This window comes from Kwoniella dendrophila, chromosome 6 (assembly GCF_036810415.1).
Source record: "Kwoniella dendrophila CBS 6074 chromosome 6, complete sequence".
Taxonomy (NCBI): Eukaryota; Fungi; Basidiomycota; class Tremellomycetes; order Tremellales; family Cryptococcaceae; genus Kwoniella; species Kwoniella dendrophila.
This window is the reverse complement of record NC_089481.1, coordinates 1,581,946-1,606,291: the sequence shown is the minus strand read 5'-3', so window position 1 is coordinate 1,606,291 and position 24,346 is coordinate 1,581,946. Positions and strand designations below refer to the sequence as shown.

The 24,346-nt window shown below is 37.5% G+C and overlaps 9 protein-coding genes across 9 annotated transcripts; 5 read left to right on the top strand and 4 right to left on the bottom strand.

The window, feature by feature from the left end:
- Positions 1-396: 396 nt before the first annotated feature.
- Positions 397-1,568, top strand: L201_005142 (uncharacterized protein; the record flags this gene model as incomplete). Its single annotated transcript, XM_066220875.1, has 4 exons — positions 397-896; positions 977-1,070; positions 1,159-1,203; positions 1,338-1,568. The coding sequence occupies 4 exons, from the start codon at positions 397-399 to the stop codon at positions 1,566-1,568; spliced, it is 870 nt and encodes a 289-aa protein (XP_066076972.1).
- Positions 1,569-2,219: 651 nt separating this feature from the next.
- L201_005141 (gamma-glutamyltransferase) lies at positions 2,220-4,757 on the bottom strand (the record flags this gene model as incomplete). Its single annotated transcript, XM_066220874.1, has 10 exons — positions 2,220-2,538; positions 2,629-2,719; positions 2,805-2,954; positions 3,045-3,177; positions 3,252-3,342; positions 3,428-3,674; positions 3,798-4,044; positions 4,138-4,395; positions 4,487-4,611; positions 4,703-4,757. 10 exons carry the CDS (start codon positions 4,755-4,757, stop codon positions 2,220-2,222), a joined length of 1,716 nt encoding a protein of 571 aa, XP_066076971.1.
- A 599-nt stretch (positions 4,758-5,356) lies between these two features.
- L201_005140 (uncharacterized protein) lies at positions 5,357-8,099 on the bottom strand (the record flags this gene model as incomplete). The annotated part of the gene is made up of 9 exons (XM_066220873.1): positions 5,357-5,809; positions 5,888-6,234; positions 6,317-6,594; positions 6,647-6,738; positions 6,819-6,955; positions 7,020-7,430; positions 7,491-7,789; positions 7,865-7,872; positions 7,941-8,099. 9 exons carry the CDS (start codon positions 8,097-8,099, stop codon positions 5,357-5,359), a joined length of 2,184 nt encoding a protein of 727 aa, XP_066076970.1.
- Positions 8,100-9,125: 1,026 nt separating this feature from the next.
- L201_005139 (potassium/sodium efflux P-type ATPase, fungal-type) lies at positions 9,126-13,101 on the top strand (the record flags this gene model as incomplete). The annotated part of the gene is made up of 11 exons (XM_066220872.1): positions 9,126-9,423; positions 9,495-9,610; positions 9,688-9,898; positions 9,958-10,018; positions 10,080-10,289; positions 10,354-10,621; positions 10,679-11,830; positions 11,899-12,441; positions 12,523-12,729; positions 12,803-12,880; positions 12,955-13,101. 11 exons carry the CDS (start codon positions 9,126-9,128, stop codon positions 13,099-13,101), a joined length of 3,291 nt encoding a protein of 1,096 aa, XP_066076969.1.
- Positions 13,102-13,573: 472 nt separating this feature from the next.
- Positions 13,574-16,094, bottom strand: L201_005138 (uncharacterized protein; the record flags this gene model as incomplete). The annotated part of the gene is made up of 11 exons (XM_066220871.1): positions 13,574-13,654; positions 13,734-13,835; positions 13,910-14,161; positions 14,259-14,647; positions 14,717-14,856; positions 14,940-15,057; positions 15,128-15,218; positions 15,309-15,356; positions 15,435-15,529; positions 15,664-15,807; positions 15,920-16,094. The coding sequence occupies 11 exons, from the start codon at positions 16,092-16,094 to the stop codon at positions 13,574-13,576; spliced, it is 1,635 nt and encodes a 544-aa protein (XP_066076968.1).
- Positions 16,095-16,804: 710 nt separating this feature from the next.
- Positions 16,805-17,346, top strand: L201_005137 (uncharacterized protein; the record flags this gene model as incomplete). Its single annotated transcript, XM_066220870.1, has 3 exons — positions 16,805-16,976; positions 17,052-17,098; positions 17,257-17,346. 3 exons carry the CDS (start codon positions 16,805-16,807, stop codon positions 17,344-17,346), a joined length of 309 nt encoding a protein of 102 aa, XP_066076967.1.
- Positions 17,347-17,737: 391 nt separating this feature from the next.
- L201_005136 (uncharacterized protein) lies at positions 17,738-18,176 on the bottom strand (the record flags this gene model as incomplete). The annotated part of the gene is made up of 2 exons (XM_066220869.1): positions 17,738-17,975; positions 18,040-18,176. 2 exons carry the CDS (start codon positions 18,174-18,176, stop codon positions 17,738-17,740), a joined length of 375 nt encoding a protein of 124 aa, XP_066076966.1.
- Positions 18,177-18,607: 431 nt separating this feature from the next.
- Positions 18,608-20,550, top strand: L201_005135 (uncharacterized protein; the record flags this gene model as incomplete). The annotated part of the gene is made up of 6 exons (XM_066220868.1): positions 18,608-18,655; positions 18,742-18,940; positions 19,013-19,172; positions 19,331-19,812; positions 19,963-20,121; positions 20,189-20,550. 6 exons carry the CDS (start codon positions 18,608-18,610, stop codon positions 20,548-20,550), a joined length of 1,410 nt encoding a protein of 469 aa, XP_066076965.1.
- A 549-nt stretch (positions 20,551-21,099) lies between these two features.
- L201_005134 (uncharacterized protein) lies at positions 21,100-24,092 on the top strand (the record flags this gene model as incomplete). Its single annotated transcript, XM_066220867.1, has 9 exons — positions 21,100-21,501; positions 21,660-21,762; positions 21,871-21,924; positions 22,023-22,132; positions 22,207-22,417; positions 22,497-22,633; positions 22,700-22,768; positions 22,830-22,979; positions 23,055-24,092. The coding sequence occupies 9 exons, from the start codon at positions 21,100-21,102 to the stop codon at positions 24,090-24,092; spliced, it is 2,274 nt and encodes a 757-aa protein (XP_066076964.1).
- Between the last annotated feature and the right edge of the window lie 254 nt (positions 24,093-24,346).

Sequence of the window (24,346 nt, the reverse complement as noted above, 5' to 3'; positions counted from 1 at the left end):
CGGCTAATTCAGTGTATGGCGGCTATTTGACTGTCTGTAATGACTATTACGATTTTAGATTGTAATGGTTATTAGTAAATGTAAATGACCCGTTTTTATTCGGCATAAACAAAAAAGCACAATAACAAAGGCTGATAAGCTGGTCATGATTTATCAGTTAGAAATATTTGGTTCTTGGCGTTAGATTCGTCTGGAAAAATATACATATTAGCAGGTAATTCTGACGAAAAGCTACTTTCTTGATCTCACATACCGCTGCCAGGCTTTTAGAGATAATCTCAATCAATCAATCAATCAATCAATCAATCAATCAATCAATCAATCAATCAATTATCAAGACTGATAGTCCAATAACAACTTTTGGTGAACAATTCAATTTCAAATTGATAAATCAAGATGTCAGAAACATTACCTACAAATACAAAAGATTCACCTTCTTCATCATTATCACCTTCACCTAATAATAACAACATCATTCATTCAAATTCATTGACTCAACGATTAGTTGAAAGATTTCAAACTGTAATTGATGCACCAAATTCAACAAATTTAATTTCAATTTATGCATGTTTTTTAACTGGATTAACATCTTCACCATCATTTACAGCATGTTATATTTGGTGTGGTTTTCAAACAGGTAATGTAGCACAATTAGGCTTAGCTATTGCAAGAATATTTTCACCAATAGGTGAAAGAACTTATGGATTTCAAAAACCTGATCAACAAGCTTTAGTTTCTTTATTAAGTTTTTGGTTAGGTACAAGTTTAGGTAGATTTGGTGATAAAATTGGAAATAGAAGACGTACATGGTTGGTAACTGCTACTTTTATTCAAGCTTTATTAGCTATGGCTGCTGCTCTATGTGCTCATTTTTCAGGTCAATCAGGTATTGCAACGTAAGTTAAAATTGAAATAATCTTGAGAAAAATAATTATAAAAGATAAAATACTAATCTACTATTTTATATATGTGTTAGTCATAGAGGCGATCCATCATGGACAAATGGTACAGGTATGGCTGCTTTAGGTTTCATCTCAGCTACTATGGGTATACAAGGTATAGTTGGCAAAGTGAGTTGTGATGTTTTGGCTAAATTAAATTGCTTTTATGCTTTTGAAATGATTAATCCCTTATACTGATATTCGATCTCGTCATTAGCGTATAGCAAGTCCCATGAATACGACTGTGGTATTAACGACAACTGTAAGTATATGTAGTATCTTTTTTTTTATGTCCACTTGAAAAGAAACTTTGATTCGTCCATATATGCGAGATTGAAGACTGACTAAATTGATCTTTCCCCTTTCTTTTTTTATATCTGTATCGATAAAATCTAGTGGGTAGAAATTTTCAATGATCCATTACTATTCTCATTCAAATATACGCCTTCAAGAGATATTAGAATAGCAGGTGGAACAGCTGTGTTTTTCGGTGCATTTGTATCAAGAGCTATAGTTGATGGTGGTGGTCAAGCTGCTGCTTTAGGTGCTTTAGCTGGATTTAGAATATTACAAGCTATTTGGTGGTTTTTCATTCCTGATAAACCAGTAAACAAAGATAAATCATAAATCTTAAATCAAAAAATGACAGTTGTGTCCTCCTATTTGGTAATGGTAAAGAAATCGATTTTATCGGGATCAAGTGATTTTATGCTATTTGGTATATAAGGGCTGGATGGAATGGGTTTTTTTTCTATAAAGGTAATAAGGTAATCACGTTTTGGATATAGAGCAGAGTAGAGTAACACTTGGATTTCTTAGCATCTCAAGGATTTGTATGGTAGGCTTATGTACAGTATGTATGTTTAAGTATTTTAGATGTTGCGTGGGCCGATGTAGAGGTGTATAAAGAAAAATCATTGAAAGGCTAATGCCAACAGTTGAGTTTCTATAATAACTACATAATAACCATTATAATCAAATGCATTCCAACCATCATTTAAGATATTGCTCATTTGTTATTTTTAACGGACGCTATCTATAAGTGATAACGTTCTATACGCAATCTAGATTGACACTAGATTTACGGGTTAAAACAAAATTACATGATGGATCGATTGTGGAATGGAGTAACCGTACTAGACGACACTCGGTTTTGATTATACATCTAAAGTTAACATGTAGAGCATTTGAATCAGTGAATAACATATCACTTTCCTTGTTGTTCACTGTATACATACATCATTTCGTTGACTATAAGAGGGAGTTTCGCTCCAGGAATCAAATTTGTGGCAAAGCACAACCATCACCTCTAGGATCACTTCCAGCTGCCCAAACTCTTTTACCAGTCCTTTTATCTATTGTTCTTAAAATGATTTGACCTTTACCAAAAACAATTTGTTGATGACCTTTGACTACTTTAACATTATGTCCCATTTCCTTTAATTTGTTTATCGTTTCTTCCGAAATACCATGTTCAATTGCAACGTGATCGTTGTAATATGGGGTTGAACCTTGTATATATCCAGCTAAACCACCTAAGCAGAATCGCGGTGAATCTAAAGCTGCTTGAGCATGATGTGATCGATGAACAACATTACTATTTTTTGAATTTTTGAAAATCAATAGTGTCAGGTAACCATTGTGGCTAATACTAGTGAAGTCCTCTTTCGAAAAGATTCAAACTTACAGGAAAGTCTGTAAATGACCTTGAGGTTGCATGACTCCGCCCATTACACCAAATGCCATATATAATTCGTCACCATGAGTGACCATAGCAGCTAGAAGATGGCAAGATTCTTAGCATAGAATTTGTCGCGAAAAAATCACGGGATTAAACAGGATGGTATGTAGTCATAGACTTACGAATAATCGTATGGAAGGGCCTTTTACCACCTTCCAAAACGTTGGGAGAACTTTCGTCAAGAGAAAAACCCATTCCTCTATTTTGAATACTAAATCCACAGCCTTCAGGGACAATACCAGTACCAAACCCAAGATAATTACTATTAATGACTGTAAATATGGTATATAGCATGTCAGCAAACAAGGTCCAACTTTACAGGAGAGGGATTTCCATTCCCAATATATGAAAGCTTAGCTTACTAGAAATTGCATTTCCTTCCGAATCAGCTGCAGTAAAGTATACAGTATCAGAAGAAGGTATTGGATTTCCTTTGACATGTTGAGCTTCAGCTTTATCAGGATTGAACAATTTTGCTCGTTCACGTAGGTATTTCTAACCGAGAGGTGGCACAGAGTCAGCCTTACTGCATATAACAAAGGAAGTCAAGAGAGGATTGTAGATCTCACCTTCGATAGAAGTTGATCAACAGGAACATCAGAGAATTTAGGATCAGCTATGAAAGCATGAGCATCTGCAAAAGCAAGTCTCATTGCTTCCCTAGAAGGAGATATAGCTCATTTAATCAGCATACGTTCAGTTGCACTCGTTTATATGAGTAAATTACGAGTGACAATTGACCTACATTAAAGCATGTAACCATTCTACACTTCCTTCTTGATAATTATCCAAATCAATAATGCCATCTTCACGCAAAACATCTATAATTCCAATCGCAATTAAAGCAGCTAAACCTTGACCATTAGGTGGACATTCATGTATAGTTAAATTTTCTTTTTCTGGTCCATAAGTATATGAAATCGGTTTAACAAGCTCTGTTTCATGTGAGGATATATCTTCCAGAGTCATGAAACTTCCTCTTCTTTGTAACTCTAACGGTTATAGAAGGCATGAAAAGACGAGAACTGTCAGTGATCATACTAGTGTTGTGTTTATATTCGGGTCTACATCTGACTTGATCGGGGAGAAGGAGGATAGAAAGGCATTTGACTTACCATCAACGATAGATTGTGCTATTTTTCCTTTATAAAAACCATCTTTACCTTCTTTTGCAACAGTTCTAAAAGTTTTACCTAAAGCTGGATTATTAAAGTATTCACCTGCTTTTGGGGCTTCACCATCAATTAAAAAAGGATAATTTTCACCTGAAGCTTGTTTACGTAGAAATGAAGCATATTTACCCCATTCATAGGCTGCTTGAGAATGTACTATAAATCCCTCTTCTGCTAATGTGATAGCGGGCTAACACCAAAAAAAAGCAATATGCTGCTTAGTAAGCTTTCGGCTCCCATACAAACTAGATAGTAATGAGGAATAAACAATCAAGTCACTTACTTCGAAGATCTTATCAAGTTTAACCTTTCCATTACCCCATTTATCAACAATATCACACCAAGCTGCACATGCTCCAGGAACAGTTGCAGCATGTATGCAATCTGGATCAAATCTATTACCTTTTATACCTAATTCCTTTATTTTGTCTAAAGTTAGTGATTTAGGTGATCTACCTGAACCATTAATAGCTTTAACTGTTTTATCTGAAGCTGAGTAGAACAATGCAAATACATCTCCACCTATTCCTGTATTACATGGCTATGTCATATCATGAAGGTTAAATATCAATATTCTCGAAAAGACTCGCGGGTGGAGAGACTCTTAGTGACGGTGAATGGGTGGAACATACCTCAACTACATTCAAAGCAGCTGCCATTGCTATAGCTGCATCTGCTGCATTTCCACCTGCTCGAAGTATTCTAATTCCAGCTTCTGAAGCTAATGGTTGAGAAGAACATACTACTCCTTTTGTACCTTGATATATTCAATTCATGAGAATCATCAGTTTCCGTTTATGCCTACAACATCGATGCATTTGAGTGTTTATACCGGAGAAGGAACTTACTAAAAACAGTAGAACGTCTACTGATAGTTTCGAATGTATCGTATGAAGGAGCCATGTTTGTAGATTTTGGGTATTTTATCAATTTTTTATTCCTCGAAAGTTCGATCAACAGTTTGCAGCCTGCCAGTTTGTTTGGTTGACAAGACTTGTGAAAGCTAACAGCATCAAAACGACATCAGAGGTAGACAGGGAGAGGTCTATGATGTCTGTTTATATGCTGCTACTAAGGTTGTTGCTCGAGTCGATATCGATAGCTTCGGAAGTGATTAAACCGGTGATATCTATGGTTATTTACCGGTCGGTTAAATCGCTATATATGTCGGTTAAATTGCTTTTCACCATTTCGTCTATTTGGTACCTTTTATTTGCCTTACCCAACAACGTTACGCTTACAGATTATGTGATGATGTTTGGCTATAAACCCAACAACCTTGCGCTTAAGCATCAGGTAACTATCGCTCAATTGTACCTTACCTTGCTCGTACAACATTACGCTTACGCATAACGGTTATCGTATGAAACATTTAACCGCACTTAAGCAATAATAGTTTTCGCAAGTGTAATGCTCACCTAACCTTACCTTTATTGGTATCGTACAAGATGTCAAGGAAACATTGATACAGTGCGGATTTAATCAAAAACAGGGTGTGGGGACTAATTTGCATCAACACCTTCCCTCCTCGTACGATTATAACTAGAAGCTATCATAGATTCCCATTGATGACCTAATCTTGATGTGTTTTCAGTCTCATCAAAAAAATCTTCGCTTCCTGCTCTATCACTTCTACCATGAATATAATTTGCATCTCCACCATCATTCCGATCATCATCATTGCGGTCATCTTGTCCGCCAAGTATGATTGTATTAGGCGGAAGATCTTTTATCTCTTTAGCAGCTTGTTTCGTAGCAATAAAATAACCTCCTTCAGGATGAGAAGCATCTTTGAAGAATGCGACACCATCAACCACTTCCAGTTCAGGTAATTTGTTTAATATACCTGGAGTAGGATTTAGACCTCTATCTGAATTTCTAAGAGCATAAGATGTCATACCTTCTTTGGCAACTCTTTGAGCACACCCGTAAAGGAAGGGAATTACTTGCAGTTGCTGCGACGAGAATAGAAGGTATTAGTGAGATGCTTTTGAGACGCAAAAGTTTCCGATATCATAACATTATTGACTCACCGATGTCAGTAAAGGCAATTTACCTTCGTCATTCACTTCATTCCACTTGTTTACAGTTTCCGAAATTCTTCCCAATGAGACCATTGCGTCCAGTCTTCTATTTCTGGCGTAAGAATGATATTGTGTTAAACCTACCATATTCAGAGCATATAACCCGAAAGATGGAAGGGTGCAAGGATCTTCCAGTTGCGACACCCATTCTAGAGCACTTTGAGAAGTTGAGTCGAGGTAATCCCAAGCTTGAAGATCAAGTGATAAATCTAGATGTGGTGGAACAATGAATGACCCACTTAGGAAAGGTCGATAAAGTAGGAACACAACGCTAATGTAAAGTAGACGTAGAATGCCTAAAGCAATTGTGATTAGTGATAATCGTTTCGGAAGTATTATCTTTACTATGTCCATAAATGAGAACGGATTATGGCTTACCTGCTTGTAAATTCGTGGTATGATTATCGAATTCCAGAACCGCCGGCAAATGTCGTTTCCATATTGACAACCTCATTTTGATGTCCTGTATATCAGCATTTCTAGATTTTGTGATACCAGTAGGGCCATATATATGCGCCAATACCGCGGACAGGAGCAGAGTAAGGGAGAGCAAATGGCTGAAGAAGTGATTATCGTTTTTCGCGACAACTTGTGGTGAGTCGAGTGTAAGCGATTTTAGGGGAAGTATAGGTCGTAGTCCAAATCGTGCTGCATTCCTGTATCATATGTCAGATACAGTTACCAATTCAAGAAATGAGGGGAACTGACCATTGATCTAGGACAATAGCACATTGCCAAATCCTTGATTCCGCGTCACTGCCATGTGTCATTGAGGTCTCATCCATCAGTAGATCCTTCGCCTACAAATCAGAGGATAGTTCAGCTTTTCAGTATAGCATAATCAACAGAAAATGTTGAAACGCTCATAGTGGATACTGACCATTTGTATAGCTGCACTTAGCCTTGTTCGCAATACGTTTACTGGGACAGCCAAATTACTTCTTATAGCCAATTCATCTACTAAACAAGTGACTAACAGAGTCTGAATGTTGTGTTTGGTAGGAACACTTAGCGTATCTATAAATCGAAAAGTTTCAGCCCTGCCGTTTCTCCTTTTCAATTCACATTTTAGCCTACTCACCTTGCTCTTGTATTTCCTGAGTTAGAATATGATTTAAGCAGTCGAATATTTCTTTCGGACATCCACGTCTAGCTGCCGCAACAGCGGCCATAGCATGACACAGAATTGGTGTTGCTCGTGTCATGTCTTCCCTTGTTACTATAGGTATTAATGAACTAATTTCCGCTAGAAACGTCTCCACTAGTGTCTCGACCACTTCGGTCCAGCGTGGGGATTGAGTGGTTTCTAATACATGTGAAGGTGGATCAGAGAATATGGAAGGCTGAATGACTGCGGTCGCCAGTATATAACCGTCACTGGATTCAGGTGGTAATGATACTATCGATAGACCATTTATTTCGTCATATTCGGTTAAATATGAGAGCGGTAAGGTAGGCATTGAATGAAGGATATATGATGTAGATGTAGGTCCTAATTTAGTATTTCTTAGATAAGTATTCAATTTATCTTCATTCCATACGCTGAACATACCTTCTCTGAGGGATGCAACGATATTTGTCGATCTCATTCCAAAAGCATTTCTCGTTTTGGTAGATTGATCGAAATCACTACCAGATCTATTCAAACTCATCTGTGGATTTTGCAGAAGATCTATTCCTCTAGATCGTTTGATATGATCATCTACAGACCATATTGCACCATGAGACTGATGTAGACCATTTCGTATCCGTTTTGTTCTCGAAGCTGTTAATGGTAAATCGAAAGTACAACTTAATGAAGCTGATTGACAAGCTTTACATAGATTCCTATGCGTTTCTATTGGTTCGCACCTAGTACAGTAGATCGTGATGACAGGTTAGAACGGGCGGTTTTTCATATAGAACGCTTATATATGGAAGGCTTACTTGGTTTTCTGCGAAAAAAAAGCCATAAATCAACGGAAATTTCTCAATGCTCATGTTTTGGAGGGACTCGGCTTACCTTCTTTCTACATCTATCACATGCTTGTAGGTTCTTTGGCTTATTTTGTCCATCTGCTTTCCTTTTCCCCTTATCCGAAGGACTACAGCTAACGTTACTTGCATTATCATAAGGAGGGGTATAAGGTATCCTGGAAGGTCCACTATCCGGATAGTCCATCTTTATCCTGCAAATAGGTTTGAGTATTTCTCCAAAGATACCCTCGCTTAATCTTGATAGACTACGGGTAGATGCACATCGTGGTGGAATAATTGGTGCACAATAAGATGACAAAAGAATATAGATGAGTCCAAATGTACTTTCAATAAGATGATCATTGGGCTGTCATGTTGACTTTGCTTCCATCAACATTGTCAATCCCGGCGAATGTTGATCAGTTCCGAGCGGAGGTGAGAGTAAACAGACAAGCGGCGACTTCCGCTCGCTGTAAGCCTGATATCCGGTCAATCCGGGCAAGCCTGGAAATCCTAATGAGACTGATTTTTAAAGGGCGGCCGTTCGATTGGGTTCTCATCATGCCAAGGAGTGACTTCGTCATTGCCAAGACCGTCGTCGCCATCTTTTAATCTTTATTCTCCTGACCATAGGTGTACAACTGCCGCTAATTAGGCAATAAGGGCCCCGTTCTATTCATGATCTATCCATCCCTGAAGAAGAACAACATCATACAGTTGAACGCCAATAAATGCCAAGAATCGGAATTCAGAAAAACCCAAACCCCCTATCTCCGATCTAGATCAGTCTTACGGTAGTTCCCAGTCCTTTACAGTGATTTATCGCTTGATAGACATTTTACGCAGTTATTGCCAAGATAAGTCCTTATCTATTTTTCCACAATCAAGGTTAAACTTCTTTACACGAGAAATATATGTGGCGAAAATTCCGAGGCAATGATGGTTCGGCTTATTATATCCACCTTATGATTATATACCTAAGAAAACTTGGCTTCTTGGCATAGTATAAAATCTTACAAGTATGACCGCTTTTTTACACATATCTCATCGGTCCGGACTCTCTCTATGTGTGATCACTAATGACTACTCGTAATGCTTCTTCACATCAGAATCAGAATTTTTCAAGCGATATGATATATAAGATATGAAATTGATCGTGAAAAGAGGGGTTCTCCCTCTTCTTCTTTGCTTTCTTTCTTTTCTTCGATAAATCAAGAACAAGAAATATATCATGACAACTGAGAAATATACAACAAACACAAATGGACATGATAATGCTGAGAAAGGATTCTCAAGAGCTGATACAGGTGCTACAGCTACATCACAATCATTACCTTTTAAACCACATACAGCACCTTCATCAAAAGTTGTAGATGCTTTAAATGGAAATACATCGAAGGGACTTGATGAACAAGATGCCAAGAAAAGGTTTGAACAGTATGGTCCAAATAGGTTGAAACCACCTAAAAAACCTAGTATAATCAATATTATACTTAGACAAATTGGTAATGCCATGACGGTCATTTTGAGTAAGTTGTTTGGCATTTCATTATCCACCGAAACAAATTCGAAATGCTAATGTATGCTATTCTCTGAATAGTCGCTGCGATGGCTACTTCTTTTGGCACAATGGATTACATCAGTGGTGGTGTTATTGGAGCTTTGGTAATTTTGAATGTTACAGTTGGAACATACACCGAATGGCAGGCAGAAAAGGTGAGTATTTTCAGTATAGATTCCGTTCGAAATGACTAGAGGAATCAAATTCTGATAACGTAAATTTCCGATCGCAGACTGTCGCAAGTCTTGAATCCGTTGGTGCTCCTCAAGCTACCGTCATTCGTTCAGCTGGTGGTGGAGACAGCTCGACTAAAGTTATCGCTGTTGAAGAGGTTGTTCCAGGTGATTTAGTATTACTGAAAAATGGTGATATTGTACCTGCAGATGGACGTGTCATTGAAGGACACTGCAGTAATTTGGAATGTGATGAGGCTTTCTTGACTGGTTAGTATAGTTGACAAGCTATGGCCGTGTGAAATATTCCTTGCTAATTAGTTCTATAGGTGAATCGCTACCTGTTGCGAAACAATCCGACCCTATAGATGAGGAGGATTGTCCCGTTGGGTAAGTAACATATGATGAGGCAAAATAGATTCATAGATTGACATAAATCAATTCTTTATAGTGACCGTCTCAGTATGGTCTTCTCAGGTGCTCAAGTTACCAAAGGTCGAGCTCGGGTAATTATCACCTCAACTGGAATGAACACTGAAATCGGTAAAATCGCACAAGCACTTGAATCAAAGGCAAAAAAGACCGAAACTGGATTTGCTGCTTACTGGTATAAATTCAAGGTAGTTATGGGAGTTGCTGAAACCACACCTTTACAAATCAAGTAAGTCGTATTTGAATGAATGATGGAAATTGTGTATCGTGCTAATCACTAGGATTGATGATAGATTGAACAAACTCGCTTATTTTCTACTTGGTTGTGCGATTGTTATTGCGATCATCGTAGTCGCTTCGACTGGTTTCAAGAATGTTCCTTTATCTGTCGCCACATATGCTGTTGCTGCTGCTGTATCAATTTTGCCAGCTTCATTGATCGCGGTTGTTAGTTTGACATTAGCCAGAGCTTCTACGGATCTCGCTCAAAGAAATGCTTTGGTCAGAAGAATGGATGCTATCGAAGCATTAGCTGGTGTAGAAAACGTATGCTCCGACAAAGTAAGTACCGCTTTCTCAGTCGTCACCCTGTGAAATTTACTCACCTGATTATCATAGACAGGTACTCTCACTGTTGGTCGAATGGTTGTACGAAAATTCTGGGTTCCTGCACTCGATCCACGATCCAACGAGTCCGCTCCTTTAAATACTAGACGTGGACAAGCCTATTCATTTGAGACTGGATCTGATCCCTTCTACCCTCGTGGTGAAGTTCGATCTGACAGAGAAGAAATCTCACCTGGTGGAGCTGTACTCGATTTAAAGAGAAAACCACAACGAAAATCTTCCGCCGATACAGTTGCTGAACCTGATCCCGATGCTGAAGAGCTCAATTTACAAGAACAAGTTATTCATGTAGATGAATTAGAATCTGGATTAAAAGATTTAGCACTTTGTGCATCACTTTGTAATCAAGCTACATTAACTAGACCTAAAGGTAGCGAAGATCAATGGGACGCTCACGGAGATCCAACTGAAATTGCTTTGCAAGTTGCAGCACATAAATTAGGTCATGGTAAACCTTTCTTAACACATTCAAGACCTCAAAATCCTCATAGACCTGATTCAGTAAGATCAGGACATAGTGGTAGACCACCTATTGCCGGTTCAAGAGGTCGTTATGAACAAATTATCGAACATCCATTCGATTCAACTGTAAAAAGAATGTCCATCGCTTATAAGTTTATTCCAGACGATGGAAAGGATGTACACGTTCAATGCTTATTAAAAGGTGCTGTTGAAAGAGTTTTCGAAAAATGCACTTCTGTTCACGGAGAACCTCTAAACGAAGAAAGAAAAAAAGATGTCATGGCCAAAGTAGATGCTTTAGCTGCGCAGGGTTTAAGAGTTTTAGCTTTATGTGGTAAAAAACTTCCAGGAAAATCAATTGAACAAGTTAAAACAATGCCAAGAGATGAATTTGAAAACGATTTCACCTTTTTAGGTTTAGCAGGTATTTTTGATCCACCAAGAAAAGAATCTCCAGGTGCTGTTGCAGATTGTCTTAGAGCTGGTATTACACCTAGAATGTTGACCGGTGATCATCCTGCCACAGCTACTGCTATTGCACTTAATATTGGTATCTTAGAGAAAGCTTATAGTAAAGATGCTGTTATGACTGGTCAACAATTTGATGCTCTAAGTGAAGATGAGATCGATAAATTACCTGAATTACCATTGGTCGTAGCTCGATGTGCACCTGAAACTAAAGTAAGTCCAAACCTGGCTTGATATGGCTTGACACCTTTACGAATGCTGATCTTGTCGCTGCATAACAGGTACGAATGGTTGATGCTATTCATCGAAGAGGACAAAAAACCGTAATGACTGGAGATGGAGTAAACGATTCACCAGCATTGAAACGAGCAGATGTTGGTGTCGGTATGGGAACTGGATCAGATGTTGCCAAACAATCTTCAAGAATTGTTTTAAGTGATGACAATTTTAGTACAATTATAAGAGCAATCAGAAAAGGTCGATCAGTATTTAAAAATTTATCAAAATTCTTGTTATATTTATTATCTGGTAATTTAGCAGAAATCATAGTTTTAATGATTGGATTAGCATTTAAAGATGAAAATGGTCAATCAGTTTTCCCGTTATCCGCTGTAGCTGCTTTATGGATTAATACTTTAGCTGCTGGTCCACCAGCTTTAGCTTTAGGTTTAGAACCTACCGCTCTAGACGCTATGGATCAATCTCCACATGCTTTCCATCAAATTTTCACTTTGGAATTTTATATCGATTTGGTATTTTATGGTATCTTAATGGGTGCTTTAAGTTTAGCAAATTTCGTTATTGTACTTTGGGGTTATTTCCCAGTGAGTCATCTGACATCTCTTCAACCTCATAGATGAGTATCATTAAGCTGACTTTTGATGTTAAAATTTGATGGAAAATAGGGTGATCTTGGTAGATACTGTAATGAAACAGATTCAGAAATTTGTAATCCAGTTTTCCAAGCTAGAGCAACCTGTTTCGCAACTTTAGTTATCATGTTAATGATTCATGGATTAGAATGTAAACATTTCACAAAAGGTATCATGCAAGTCAATTTAAGAGATAACAAGATCTTATTATGGTCTGTACTGGTATTAGCTCTTGGAACAGTGAGTATCATGTCTTGCATTTTTCCAACTTGTTAAAAGACCTTTAGACTGATTCTGGGTATCCTTACTATAGTTCCCTGTCGTTTATATTCCAGTAATCAATGATAGAGTTTTCCTTCACGGTTCATTGAAATGGGAATGGGGTATTGTTGTAAGTTACCATTTCAATCTTTACTCATCAAGTCATATATAAATGAATTGCTAATGTCATATTTGATCTTCTAGTTCGGAATGATCCTTGTTTATCTTGGATGTACAGAATCATATAAATGGGGTAAACGAGTTTACTTCCGTAGAACACATGTTGAAGAACCTAAAAGAGGACCTTCAGATAAAACTCTCAGAATGGAGAACACAATTGCTCCTGCATAATTGACCGTCAATTTAAAAAATATCAAGCAAGAAGTGGAGAATTGTCTTATCTTTTATGTAGCTAATATCGTATTTTGGAAACTACCTAATATAATTGAATTAAACATATCATATGCATTGAAATATAACTTAACATGTCATGTACAGCCATCGGGTGTAGTATTGATTCAGCGATGGCAGCTCACTTGAAATTTTCCATGGCGAGATGTTTGACGGATCTTCGCTCTCTGCATACGCATCACGCAAGACCAGATACCCAAGCTATGAATTCCCTTTCTTTTATGAAGTTTGGTGATGATCATTAGCGGGAAGCAGGTCAAGAAAACATCAACTATGAGTCTAGCTTGATATTCCACCTCAGCTGTAGCTGTACACAAATTGCATCATATTCGTACGTTAATAGGTCGTTCTTATTTATCTATAAGTCATTTGCACAGCTCCATATGGTTGTTCTGATGATGCGTCAATAAGCTTATTTTGTTTCGGTTGGTTTAGCTGAAGTAGTTGTACTTGGTGAGCCAGTCTTTGAACGATTCGCTAGTAAGCCTTGGAACTATATTGAATACGATGAATTGTTTGAATTGTTAGCTATTTGAGATCTAAACAAGTAAATTATGCGGTGGTGTACTAACGAAGTTATGTAGAGCTTCATTTGGCATTGCCGCAGTCGTACCAGTACCACCTGGAGTAGTTGTCGTAGGTGATAAAGGTCCATTTGTATTTCGCGATGAATCCTATATCGATACAGTAAAATAAATTGCAAATGTAGTTAGATAATTTTTAAGATAGCGTAATAGAATTAACTAACTTTTCTACTCAATCTTGCAAATTTCTCTTTCAATTCTTCACTTTTTTCTAAACCTTCCATTTCACCTAAAGCTTTTTCAACTCCAGGTAAATTCAATCCTTCACTATTTGACATTGGTCCTACAACTGTTGCAGCGGCATGTCTGAACGTTTGTCTTGGATCTCTATTAGGATCTTTTAATAATAGATCAAGTTGACGAGTTAAGAACGATTGTTCAGTTTCAGGTATAGAAGGTTGTGTTGTGCTTGATGGCTACAAATTGCTACCATCAGCAAAATCATCTCGGGTTGGAAAGGATGGCAGATCAAAAGATATACAAAGATCATGTTGAGAATTTTAATGCACTCACTTTAGGTCCTTTCTCTATATCAGGAATCATACTATCCCAAATATCCTCTAAGGGTTCACCTTCATCATCTTCATCGCCATTAAAACGCTTCAAGCTATTCTCGAACGCTTTCGCTGTTCTAGCTGGATCGAAACCTTCTCTCAATACGTTAATTTTACCCCAGCTATCCCAGCCAGACGGTACCATTACAGCATCTCTATCTAAGACATTCGCTCTATGAGGAAAAGGGAAACGAGTGGAAGCTACATGTTGGGTCGAGGATTCTGTTGTTGTTATCGTATTAGGACTTAATGAGGGAGGAAGGGTAAACAGTCGATGTAGGAGATGTGAGCGAAGAAGCGTGTATGTGATAGGCTGTGTAGGGGCTGTATAAAATAATGATGCACCGTCTACTCTTCCATTATCAGTTATTTGCTTGCAACACGTCCTGTTCAGCCAGCTGAAGATAAAATACTTACAGGCGAGACAGATTGTCCTTAAGACCTGCTGTATCCAGTCCGTTCTTTCTTCCCATCCTCCACCTTTCACACCAATCTCTTCTGCAACTGAGTCCATAAGATCTGCCTTTGTGCATACTACTGTTATGAGGATACCAGAGCTATCGCGATCATCAAACATGAGCGACCAATTCTTGAACTTCTTCCTTCGCCTGCACTATATTATACAGCCTGCTTTACTCACTGATTTAAAGTTAAAGTTCCCTGTCCTAACGGTAACAAGGCCCCAGCTCCAACGTAAGCTGTAGATCCGGTCTGAGGCGTGGGTGAAGGCTCCGAGTAATGCTGTATATGCGATTGTACTGAACGAGGTGGTATTGTTAGTCTTTGTGTCTATTTATCTAAAGGACAAAGAGAAAGCGATAAACTTACATCTCTCCTTTAATTCTTCTGATTCCCCTCTTTCCGCATTTCCTGTTGCCCACTGATCTATCCAGGATATCCAGGTCAAGAGTTCTTTCACCTACGGAACATATGCGAATGAGTATATACGCGCGGATTGGATATGAAAACATAATGAGGGCAGCGAGTTCAGGACAATTCAAGTACTCACCATTGATGAAGGTCTCGTCCAATCCAGTATAATTACGGCTGCTGTATCCTGTATATATCATATCAGCTTAGATGTGCCCATTGAGCGGGAGAAAAATGAAAAGCTGATTATAGATATCTCACTCACAGACAATGACTTAGGTGGTAAAGCTTTCGATAGTAATTTCAGTAAACTAGGATGCGAGGAAGGTGGATAAAATACTGAAAGTGGAGGAACGGAATCTGCAGGAATGTGTGTTTTTTTTTTTGATATCAGTCTTCATAGTATAACCAATAAACACCAGCCAGTTGATCATTTCAGGCTGCTCTTGGCGTTAAGTAAACCAAATAGACCTTTCTTTTCACTCGAAACTCACCTTCATCACCATCTGAAATATCTATAACTTCATAACCTAACGCTAAACCTTTTTTACCATTTCGAGATTGTTTAAATGACTTCCTTTTTTTGGAAGATACGTTCAGTTGCGATAAAAGATGTGTTCGACCATGATGTCGTTCAGCTGTGATTATTAAGCAGGCCGAGTGAAACAACAGCATAAAGTTATAAATGGAATTAACGTTAGAACAGCATACTATCATAAATTTGGAAAATAGGATGTATCATATACTCACACAAGACTATCAAGTTCTTCCTTCCTAAGCCTTTCTGTCTATCTGCACTTCCAAGAATCTCAGTCCATAAACTTCCACTAGTACCGTCTGTCTGAGCTGTTGATTTGAATGTTGAAGTGGTAGGTGAAGGTCTAGAAGGACCTGCGCCAGACGATGTTGCGGTACTGATGTTCATACTTATCACAAAAGGTTCAGTCAGCGCTTCAGCCTTATCTGAAAGGTGGCTTCAAGGACTCGACAGGGCTGCCTTGAAATTGTATTTTGGATATGGAAGGAATCAGTCAAGTTGGTAGATCATGCTATAACAAAGGACAATTCGACATAAAAAGACAACCAAGAACCAAGAAATGTTGTTCGAGAGCTTTGACGCGTATAATGGCTCAATTTAATTTCACGCGGTCAAAGCGTATGATCCACGTGGCAAAGCTTGTTGTTGTTGTCATTTGTCAACATATTGTCAAGAGGCAGGAAGAAATGCAATTTATTTCAACTATATACACATAAGGATCAAGTATGGGCACTCCATGAATGATCCCAAAGCAACAACAGCTACAATAAATGCTACTTTGCAGGACGAAGGTCGTGATCAATCATCACAAGTATAGAACTGCTCTGATGTCTGCTGGATGTAGCTGACGAGATGGTGCTCACCTTGTTTGTTCAGAGGACGTTTGAGTCGGCTGGGGATATAACTGATTGACGGATGCTCCACGGACCTCCACAGTAAAGTATGAATACTTGTGAAGATGTAAAATCTCGATGGGAGGATTCTTGTTTCTCTGCTAATTATGCAGTTCTTTGTACTTTCCCCTTTTCACTAACTTCTGAGCTTAATTCATTGATACACTTTATTGTATCTTATTGGAATTCCAAACATCCTTCACAATGTCACCTAGATCTAAGAAAACTGATAAACCAGCAGTAGATGATACTTCATCAGAAGGAGAAGACACTAAACTTCCCGTCAGCACCAACAACGATTCATCAGAAACTCCAAGTAACAAACAAACTACACCTAAAAAGCGAACGAACAATAAGAAGACTTCAGAGAGTCCAAGTCCTTAAAGAACCAAGACCAATGGAAGCAATGCAGAAGGATGGTCTGCACAAAGTAGATTGAACCTTTTTGAAGCTGTTGTCAGTACTGTTGAGATTAAATGGGATGAAGTAGCTGCCAAAGTGAGTATTCCCATAACTCATCTATTTAGTCTAATTTTACCCTTGCATGTCCTCTTTGCCGCCAAAATAGGTGAACCATCTCGAATTTGAATTACCCCATCTTCATATTGTCAACCGGTATTCCTATTGATATTTTCTGCGCCGACGACATTTTACAGATGGGTCCCAATTATACCGGAAAACAATGCAGAGAACAATGGCAAAGAGCTACTGGGAAAAGGATTAGAAAGGCTTTGGAGGAAGAGTGATATTATTAGTTTAAGGTGAATACTTTGTACGCAGATATTATTCATCTGGTACTTATTGCGAAAAGCATTTCAAGCTGATCAAGCATTTCGCTTACAGCTTCACTTCCAGCTGGCTATATCTTTCTCCAGGTTGTACCAGGTCAACTCTTCATGATTATGCATATATTGGTGGCGTAAAACAGGTGATGACTGAGCATTGGGTATAAATGCATGATATACAATATGTGAATAAGCTAATAGGTCGTCGTTACAATCGTTCTTCAGTCCGGAATATGGGGTTTTACGTGATTATCGAGTTATTTTGGCATCTGTATTGGGAGAGAGTCAATGGAAGATTAGTACTAGATATGACGCCTAGATGATATAAAAGGCATAAATTTGGAAGATCCACTTAAGCAGGTAAACTCACCTGTACACCCATTTCTTTTCTCCATTCTTCAAATTCATTTTCTTTAGTTTTATAAGTTTTAACTAAACTATCTAAAACTTCTTTTATACCTGAATAATTAGTTTCTAAGCTTGGTACTACATCATTCACTTGTCTTTTAACCAAAGTACCACCAATTAATCTATAACATATTCTTTCTGAATCAGATTTAGTTAATGGTTTTAATGTCGTTAATACCAGACTACATGAACAGACAGAGGATTTAGTTAGGTATTAATTTTTTTCAATATATAAATTAAACTCACGCATGTTCTTCCATTTCTGATTCAATCTCACCAATCTTTTGAGCTAAATTCTGTAAATCGTTTCTATATCGCTGAAATATTATAGGTACTTCTTGTGGATCAGGTTTTTGAGCTGTTTGAGCTGCTTTGGGTGGCATTTTATTGAAAATTGACCTGGTTTTTCTCAAATTATTTAGATCTTTGGTGCTTGTTCTTTTTGTAAGCTGATATACTATTCAATCCAGGCGATTTTACTATCAATATCAATATTGCTAGATCCAACTCATCTCATCAATATCAATATAAATATCAAACATCCATCTTAATCTTTCATCTCTTCGCTCGAACCTTTTGCCTTTTGAGGCCCCGCACATGATACACGATACCGAACGGATATTATCGGTAATTTACAAAAGTGGCACTATTTTCATCTAATACTTTCACTTTCACTTTTGTTCTTTCTTTCATCGTTGATCGTTATTCCTGTTATCATATATTGCCATTGCTTAAACCTCGTTATCTTTACTAGATTTACCCATATAACAACAAAAGAGACGCAGTACATAGTCTCACTTCAACATCACTCAAAATGGCTGACTGTATTCCCATCGCACCAGAATTACCATTCAGACAACAGGTTAGTCATATCGTCAAAATTTATCAAAGGGTTTATAAGATGAAATTGGGGTAACTGACTTCAGGATGATTTCATATTAACTATAGGTCATTGAACTTGCTTCACATTTAGCTAGATCATTACCAAATGCCGATCAATCATCATATAGAGATTTCGTTGGAACATATGAAGGACAAGTAAAAGAAAATGAAGAAATATCAGATGAGCAAAAGAAAGAAATCGTTACAAGTTTAGTAGGTAAAGTTGGAGAATTAAAAGGTGCTTTGGATGGTTTGAAAGAAGCAGGTCAGTTTTTGAAAAAGATGGGATGATATTTTCGGAAATAGCTGATATACATATTCTATATAACTTATGTAGATGTCGAAAGTTCCCATCTATTATTACAATATACACTTGCTACAACTTTTGATCCTTCTTCAGAAGAATATTCAACTTCAGTTAAAAACGTAGTTGAAGCTGTTAAAAAAGGTGGTGAAGCTAGTGGAAAACAAAGTAGAGTTGATGTCGCTTCAAGAATGTGAGTAGGGTTATTTTCTTGCTACTTACTTCTTGCTACTTGCTACTGCAATATTCCTACACGACCGGAAGGTATTTAAGAAGACCATCTAATATGGAAACAGATGGTTTGAGCTTATGACAAGGCAATGCTGATTCTATTGTGCTTGCTATATATAGCCTCAACAACACATATAACCATTTACCAATTTCTTCAGCACTTCGACCATTTGTTTTAATCTCATTATTATCTTTATTATCTACATCATCAGATTTATCAGTATTACCATTATCTTCATCTACATTAAAATCATCTTTAAAACAATGGTCAATCTCTTCATCTGAAAAAGTTGATTTTTTAACAAAAGCATCTGATTTATATACATCATATGGAGATTTAAACAAATCTTTAGAAATTTTATTAATTGCTTTGACAGAAAGTATTGATCAAAGGATTATCGAAAAATCAATTTTGATAAATTTATCAATTCAAAGTAAATTTGAATTAGATGATATTTTAAAAATTCAAGGTGTAAGAGAAAATTTAGATTCAAAATCAAAATCTTTAATTGGATTATTCGAATCTCCAGACGAAGTTGGCGGTCAAGTTCAAAAAAGTCAACAATGGGCAAAAGAAAATGCTTCATGGATTGAAAGTGCAGGTGAGTCAGGTTTGTTATATCCCTATCATCTCATTTTAGGGGTTTCATCGAAGCGTGAATCACCCTTTATATCCTACCGTTCTGTTAGAATTGAGATTGTAGTTTTCTAATATAAAGAACACCTAAACTAATCATTAATACTTCAAATAGGTATTCCAGGATTCACTGCCGATTCAGTTGTACGAAAATTAAGACTTATAGCTTTACATTCACTTGCTGCTAAATCTGAAACCAGACAACTTGAATACGCACCTATTGCACAAGCTTTATCTATTGATGAATCTGATGTTGAAGCTTGGGTAATTGATGGTAAGTTTTACATTGTTAAAGATAAGAAAGGTAAACATAGTACTGATTAATATTTTACTTGTTTTAGCTGTTCGATCAAAATTAATCTCAGCAAGAATTTCACAACCATTATCATTAATAAAAATTCAATCAATTTCATCATTATCATCATCAACAAATAAATTTGGTGGTGAAGAATGGAAATTATTAGAAAAAAGATTAAATGAATGGAAAAAATCCGTTAATGAAGCTAGACAAGTTGTTGATGAAGCTCAAAAATTATCTGAACAACCTATATCATCAAATCAAAATCAACAACGACGTGGTGGTAATACCACTCAAAAACGAGATAACAACAATAGACAAAAAGATCAACAACAACAACAACATCAACAACAGGATGGCCAACAACAGCAAACAAGTACAGAAGAAGTTGCTGCTACTGCTTAAGAGTGAATTAACATTTGGGTAATTCTGTAGAGAGACAGATATATAGACTTTTTGACTTCTTCCCATGTACTTACTCTCTTGGTTGCATTTTGAGATATACATGCATTTCCGTTATAACTCGATTATTTTGAAAAGCTAAGAAACACTCCAGTCAAATTCCTTATGGATCACAAGTTGGCCATCTCAGCTCTTGTCATACCTGACGTGCAAAAGCAGTAGATGAGCAAGCATTTTTATGCATGCAACATGAAGCAATAAGGTTGAGTTTATCGAGAACCCACATATCAAGAAAACACGTACAATATTATTATATATGTTGATGAAACGCCACTTATAACAGGCAACCGAATGGTTAACCGGTCAATGCGTCACTTATAATCTATCTATCTGCCTTCTTGTACTTTTAAACTTTAAGATATCTCTTTTATCATCCTTCGTGTAACAATTCATTTCACTTACGACTCGTTGATCAAATCAAGCTTGTCAACCTTTGTGAAGCTCTCCTAAGACCAGTTGGGAGTTGGGTTAGTTTGATTGAAATCCGTCAAGATGGATGATCCATTATCACCTCAAAATATAAATCCATCTTGGGGAGATACACCAACTTCATCAACATTTACCACTGATCAACCAATCTCTTCCTTTTCTTCATCTACATTCTCTTCGCATAATCAAGAAGGGGTATCGAATGGAAATGGTTTCGAAAGAGAACCTAAAATATTCGGTGCACCTGGATTAAGTTTAATGTCACCACCACCATCATCATCATCATCATCTAGTAATAATCATGATGATGAAGCTGAAACTTCTTCTCAATCAACTTCAACCACTACGACCATAACAATGCATGGAGGAGAACAAAGAAGGGAAGCACCAAATTCATTTTTGAGAGTCAGAATTGGTGCTTTGGAAAGAAATAGGAAAGATTTATTGATTAGATTTGATGCTAGTGTGAGTGATCCCTAATCATCCATATCCCATTCACTATGATTTCACGTGCAACGATACATATAAAAGAATTCGATGATTATACTATAGTCAAATGTGTATTTGTGTTGGGCCAAAGATCGAGCTAACATCACCTTGGATATGGTCTGTTCTTTCTGCAGACGAATCTACCCAATTTCAGAACTTCATTATATCGAAATATGCAAAGAAGTTATGTTGAATTTCAACGGTTTGCTGAACAAGCTCAATTATGTTGTCCACAAAGTGAGTTAAACCAGTCATTTGAGATTAATGAACAATCACGTCTGCATACTTTCTGGTAACGAGATGATATGACTAACCAATATCGACCGCTTATACACTTTTATATAGCTATCATCCCAGCTCTTCCTTTACCTTCAACTTCGGCTGTAACAGATGAAGAAGGTAAGTTCTCTTCCATCGATTGATTGCGCTTCTCGTCTATATCTAGGGCAAACGCGACACACACATATCTGATCTAACGCTTCATATCATTGATATAGATGATCGATTAGTCAGAATTGCTTTGCAAAGATGGTTTACTAGAATATGTGAAGATCCAATATTATTGAAAGATGATGAATTGAGGTCATTCATTGAATCTGATTTTGGTGTAAGTGATTCTCCTTCGCAATCCCTTCAATAATATACAATCAAGCTGATGATTAAATCGTTACTGTGGAATAGTATACACCTGTTCCACCACCTTCAGCTAAAAGATCTTCTGCCACATCAGCTGCAACAGGTGTATTTTCAGCTGCATTGTCAAAGGTAGTCAGAAGAGGTCCTTTGGATGAAGATGATGAATTACAAAGTGCTAAAAATGCTTTAGATAAATTAGAAGAAAGATGGGGTTCCGCTGCTACTGCTATTAATGGTATAGGAAAAGCTAGAAGGGGTAAGTCTACTTCCTGATCGTCAATCAATCCGCCTCTATATAAAGTAGTTCTAATTAGTTATTTGATATTTATTCTTAGCATACGCCGTGTCAAATGCCGACGTTGGTGCTAAACTCATCTCGCTATCAACTGTGGAATCAGATCCTCATTTAGCTGCCGCGGAGAGAAAGATAGGTAGGACTTGGGAACATATATCTGGAATGATGGGAGCGCAGGTGAGTTAAAATTTTGAGGACATCCGTTGTAGAAATACCACACTGAGTTCACCTTTTGTTGATCAGGCCGCATCTGAAAACGTCATTCTGAGTGACTCGTTGGGATATCAAGCTTTAAATGCTAGAGCTGCAAAGGTAAGCTGCGATTTACTTACGATTATACATCAATAGTCTCCATGCTAACATAGTCTTACAGGATGCACTTATACAACGTACTACGCTCCTCGAAGATTCCCAAACTGCTACAAAATCTGCTATCAACAAGCGAAGGAATGTAGAAAGGTTAAAGGGAAGCTCAAAGATAGATCCTGTCAAAGTTGATGATGCTCTACACGAGATGCAAGAGGTGAGTATCGTAGAACAAATATGACTCTGCCTTCAGAGCGTCTGTTTAGCTGACTATCTACCAATTCTATCTAAGGCTGATGCACTCGAAACATCATTATCAAATCGACTTAATGCTATATCGCAAAATTTACATCAAGCTATTCGAACACATTCTCGACATGCTCATGAAGACGTTGCTGTAGCTCTATTAGAAGCAGCAAGAATGAGTGTAATGTATCATAAACAACATTTAAGAGAATTAGAAGCTTTGAAACCTGATTTGAATAAAATTGGCACTTCTGCCCCAATCTCCACCTCAACACCTAAGATTGTCAATTCTACACCTAAAAGGAATACCGTTGCTTTACCACCAAATCAAACTACACCACAAGCACAGATAAGAAGATCACAACCACCCCAAATTCCAAATCAAAACCAAACTTATCAACCTCAACCACAACCTCCTATGACTGGTCCACATCAAAATACACAACAACAACAACCTATACAGCAACCTTCATCCCGACCACAACAACCGCAACAGCAAGGTCTTCATCCTCCTTTCAATCAACAACCTCAAAGACCACCTCAACACCAACCTTCTCCCATTCAACAACAAGGTCAAGGTCAAGGTCAAGGTCAAGGTCCTTCTTTCTCACAAAACCAATCTCAACCTTATTATCGTCCACAACAAGGAGGAATTTCTCAATATCAACAACAACAACAGCAAGCTAGCTTCCAACAGCAGCAGAATCAAGGTTATCCCCAACAGGGGTATAATCAAGGACCATCATTTAGAGGTTATCCTCAGAATGGCCCACCACCCCATATGAACGGTACACAATCAATGTTTTTACCTCCACAATCAAATCCTAATAATGTATCGCAAAGACCATATCAATCTGGACCTGGATATGGATCTGGACCTAATCAAAGTGATCCTTTAGGTGGTGGTATACCCAATACACATGGACCTGGTATACCTAATCATCATAGTGGAATGATGAGTCAAAGTATGATGTTACCTCAAAATGGAGGTAGACCTGCAACCCCACAAGGTGGAACGATGGGTAGAGGTGGTAGGAAATTGGATGAAAGACAAGCCGCTAGAATGTTAGCTGGTGGATTTTAAAGATTCTTCTTCATACTGATTACCATCGTACGGTCAAGGAGCATTTGATTATACAAGACTATATATAGAGAGAGAGAAGTTGTATTGTTTATTGTATCGGTTCATGCATGAAATGCTATCTTAGAAAGATAATATGAACATCGACGGTCAATTGAGAATATGGATGGTGAAGCAGACACTGCTGCAAGATTGCGAAGGCATTCATGCATACAATACATTCATCATAGGAACATACATATACGTTGGTATTGCTT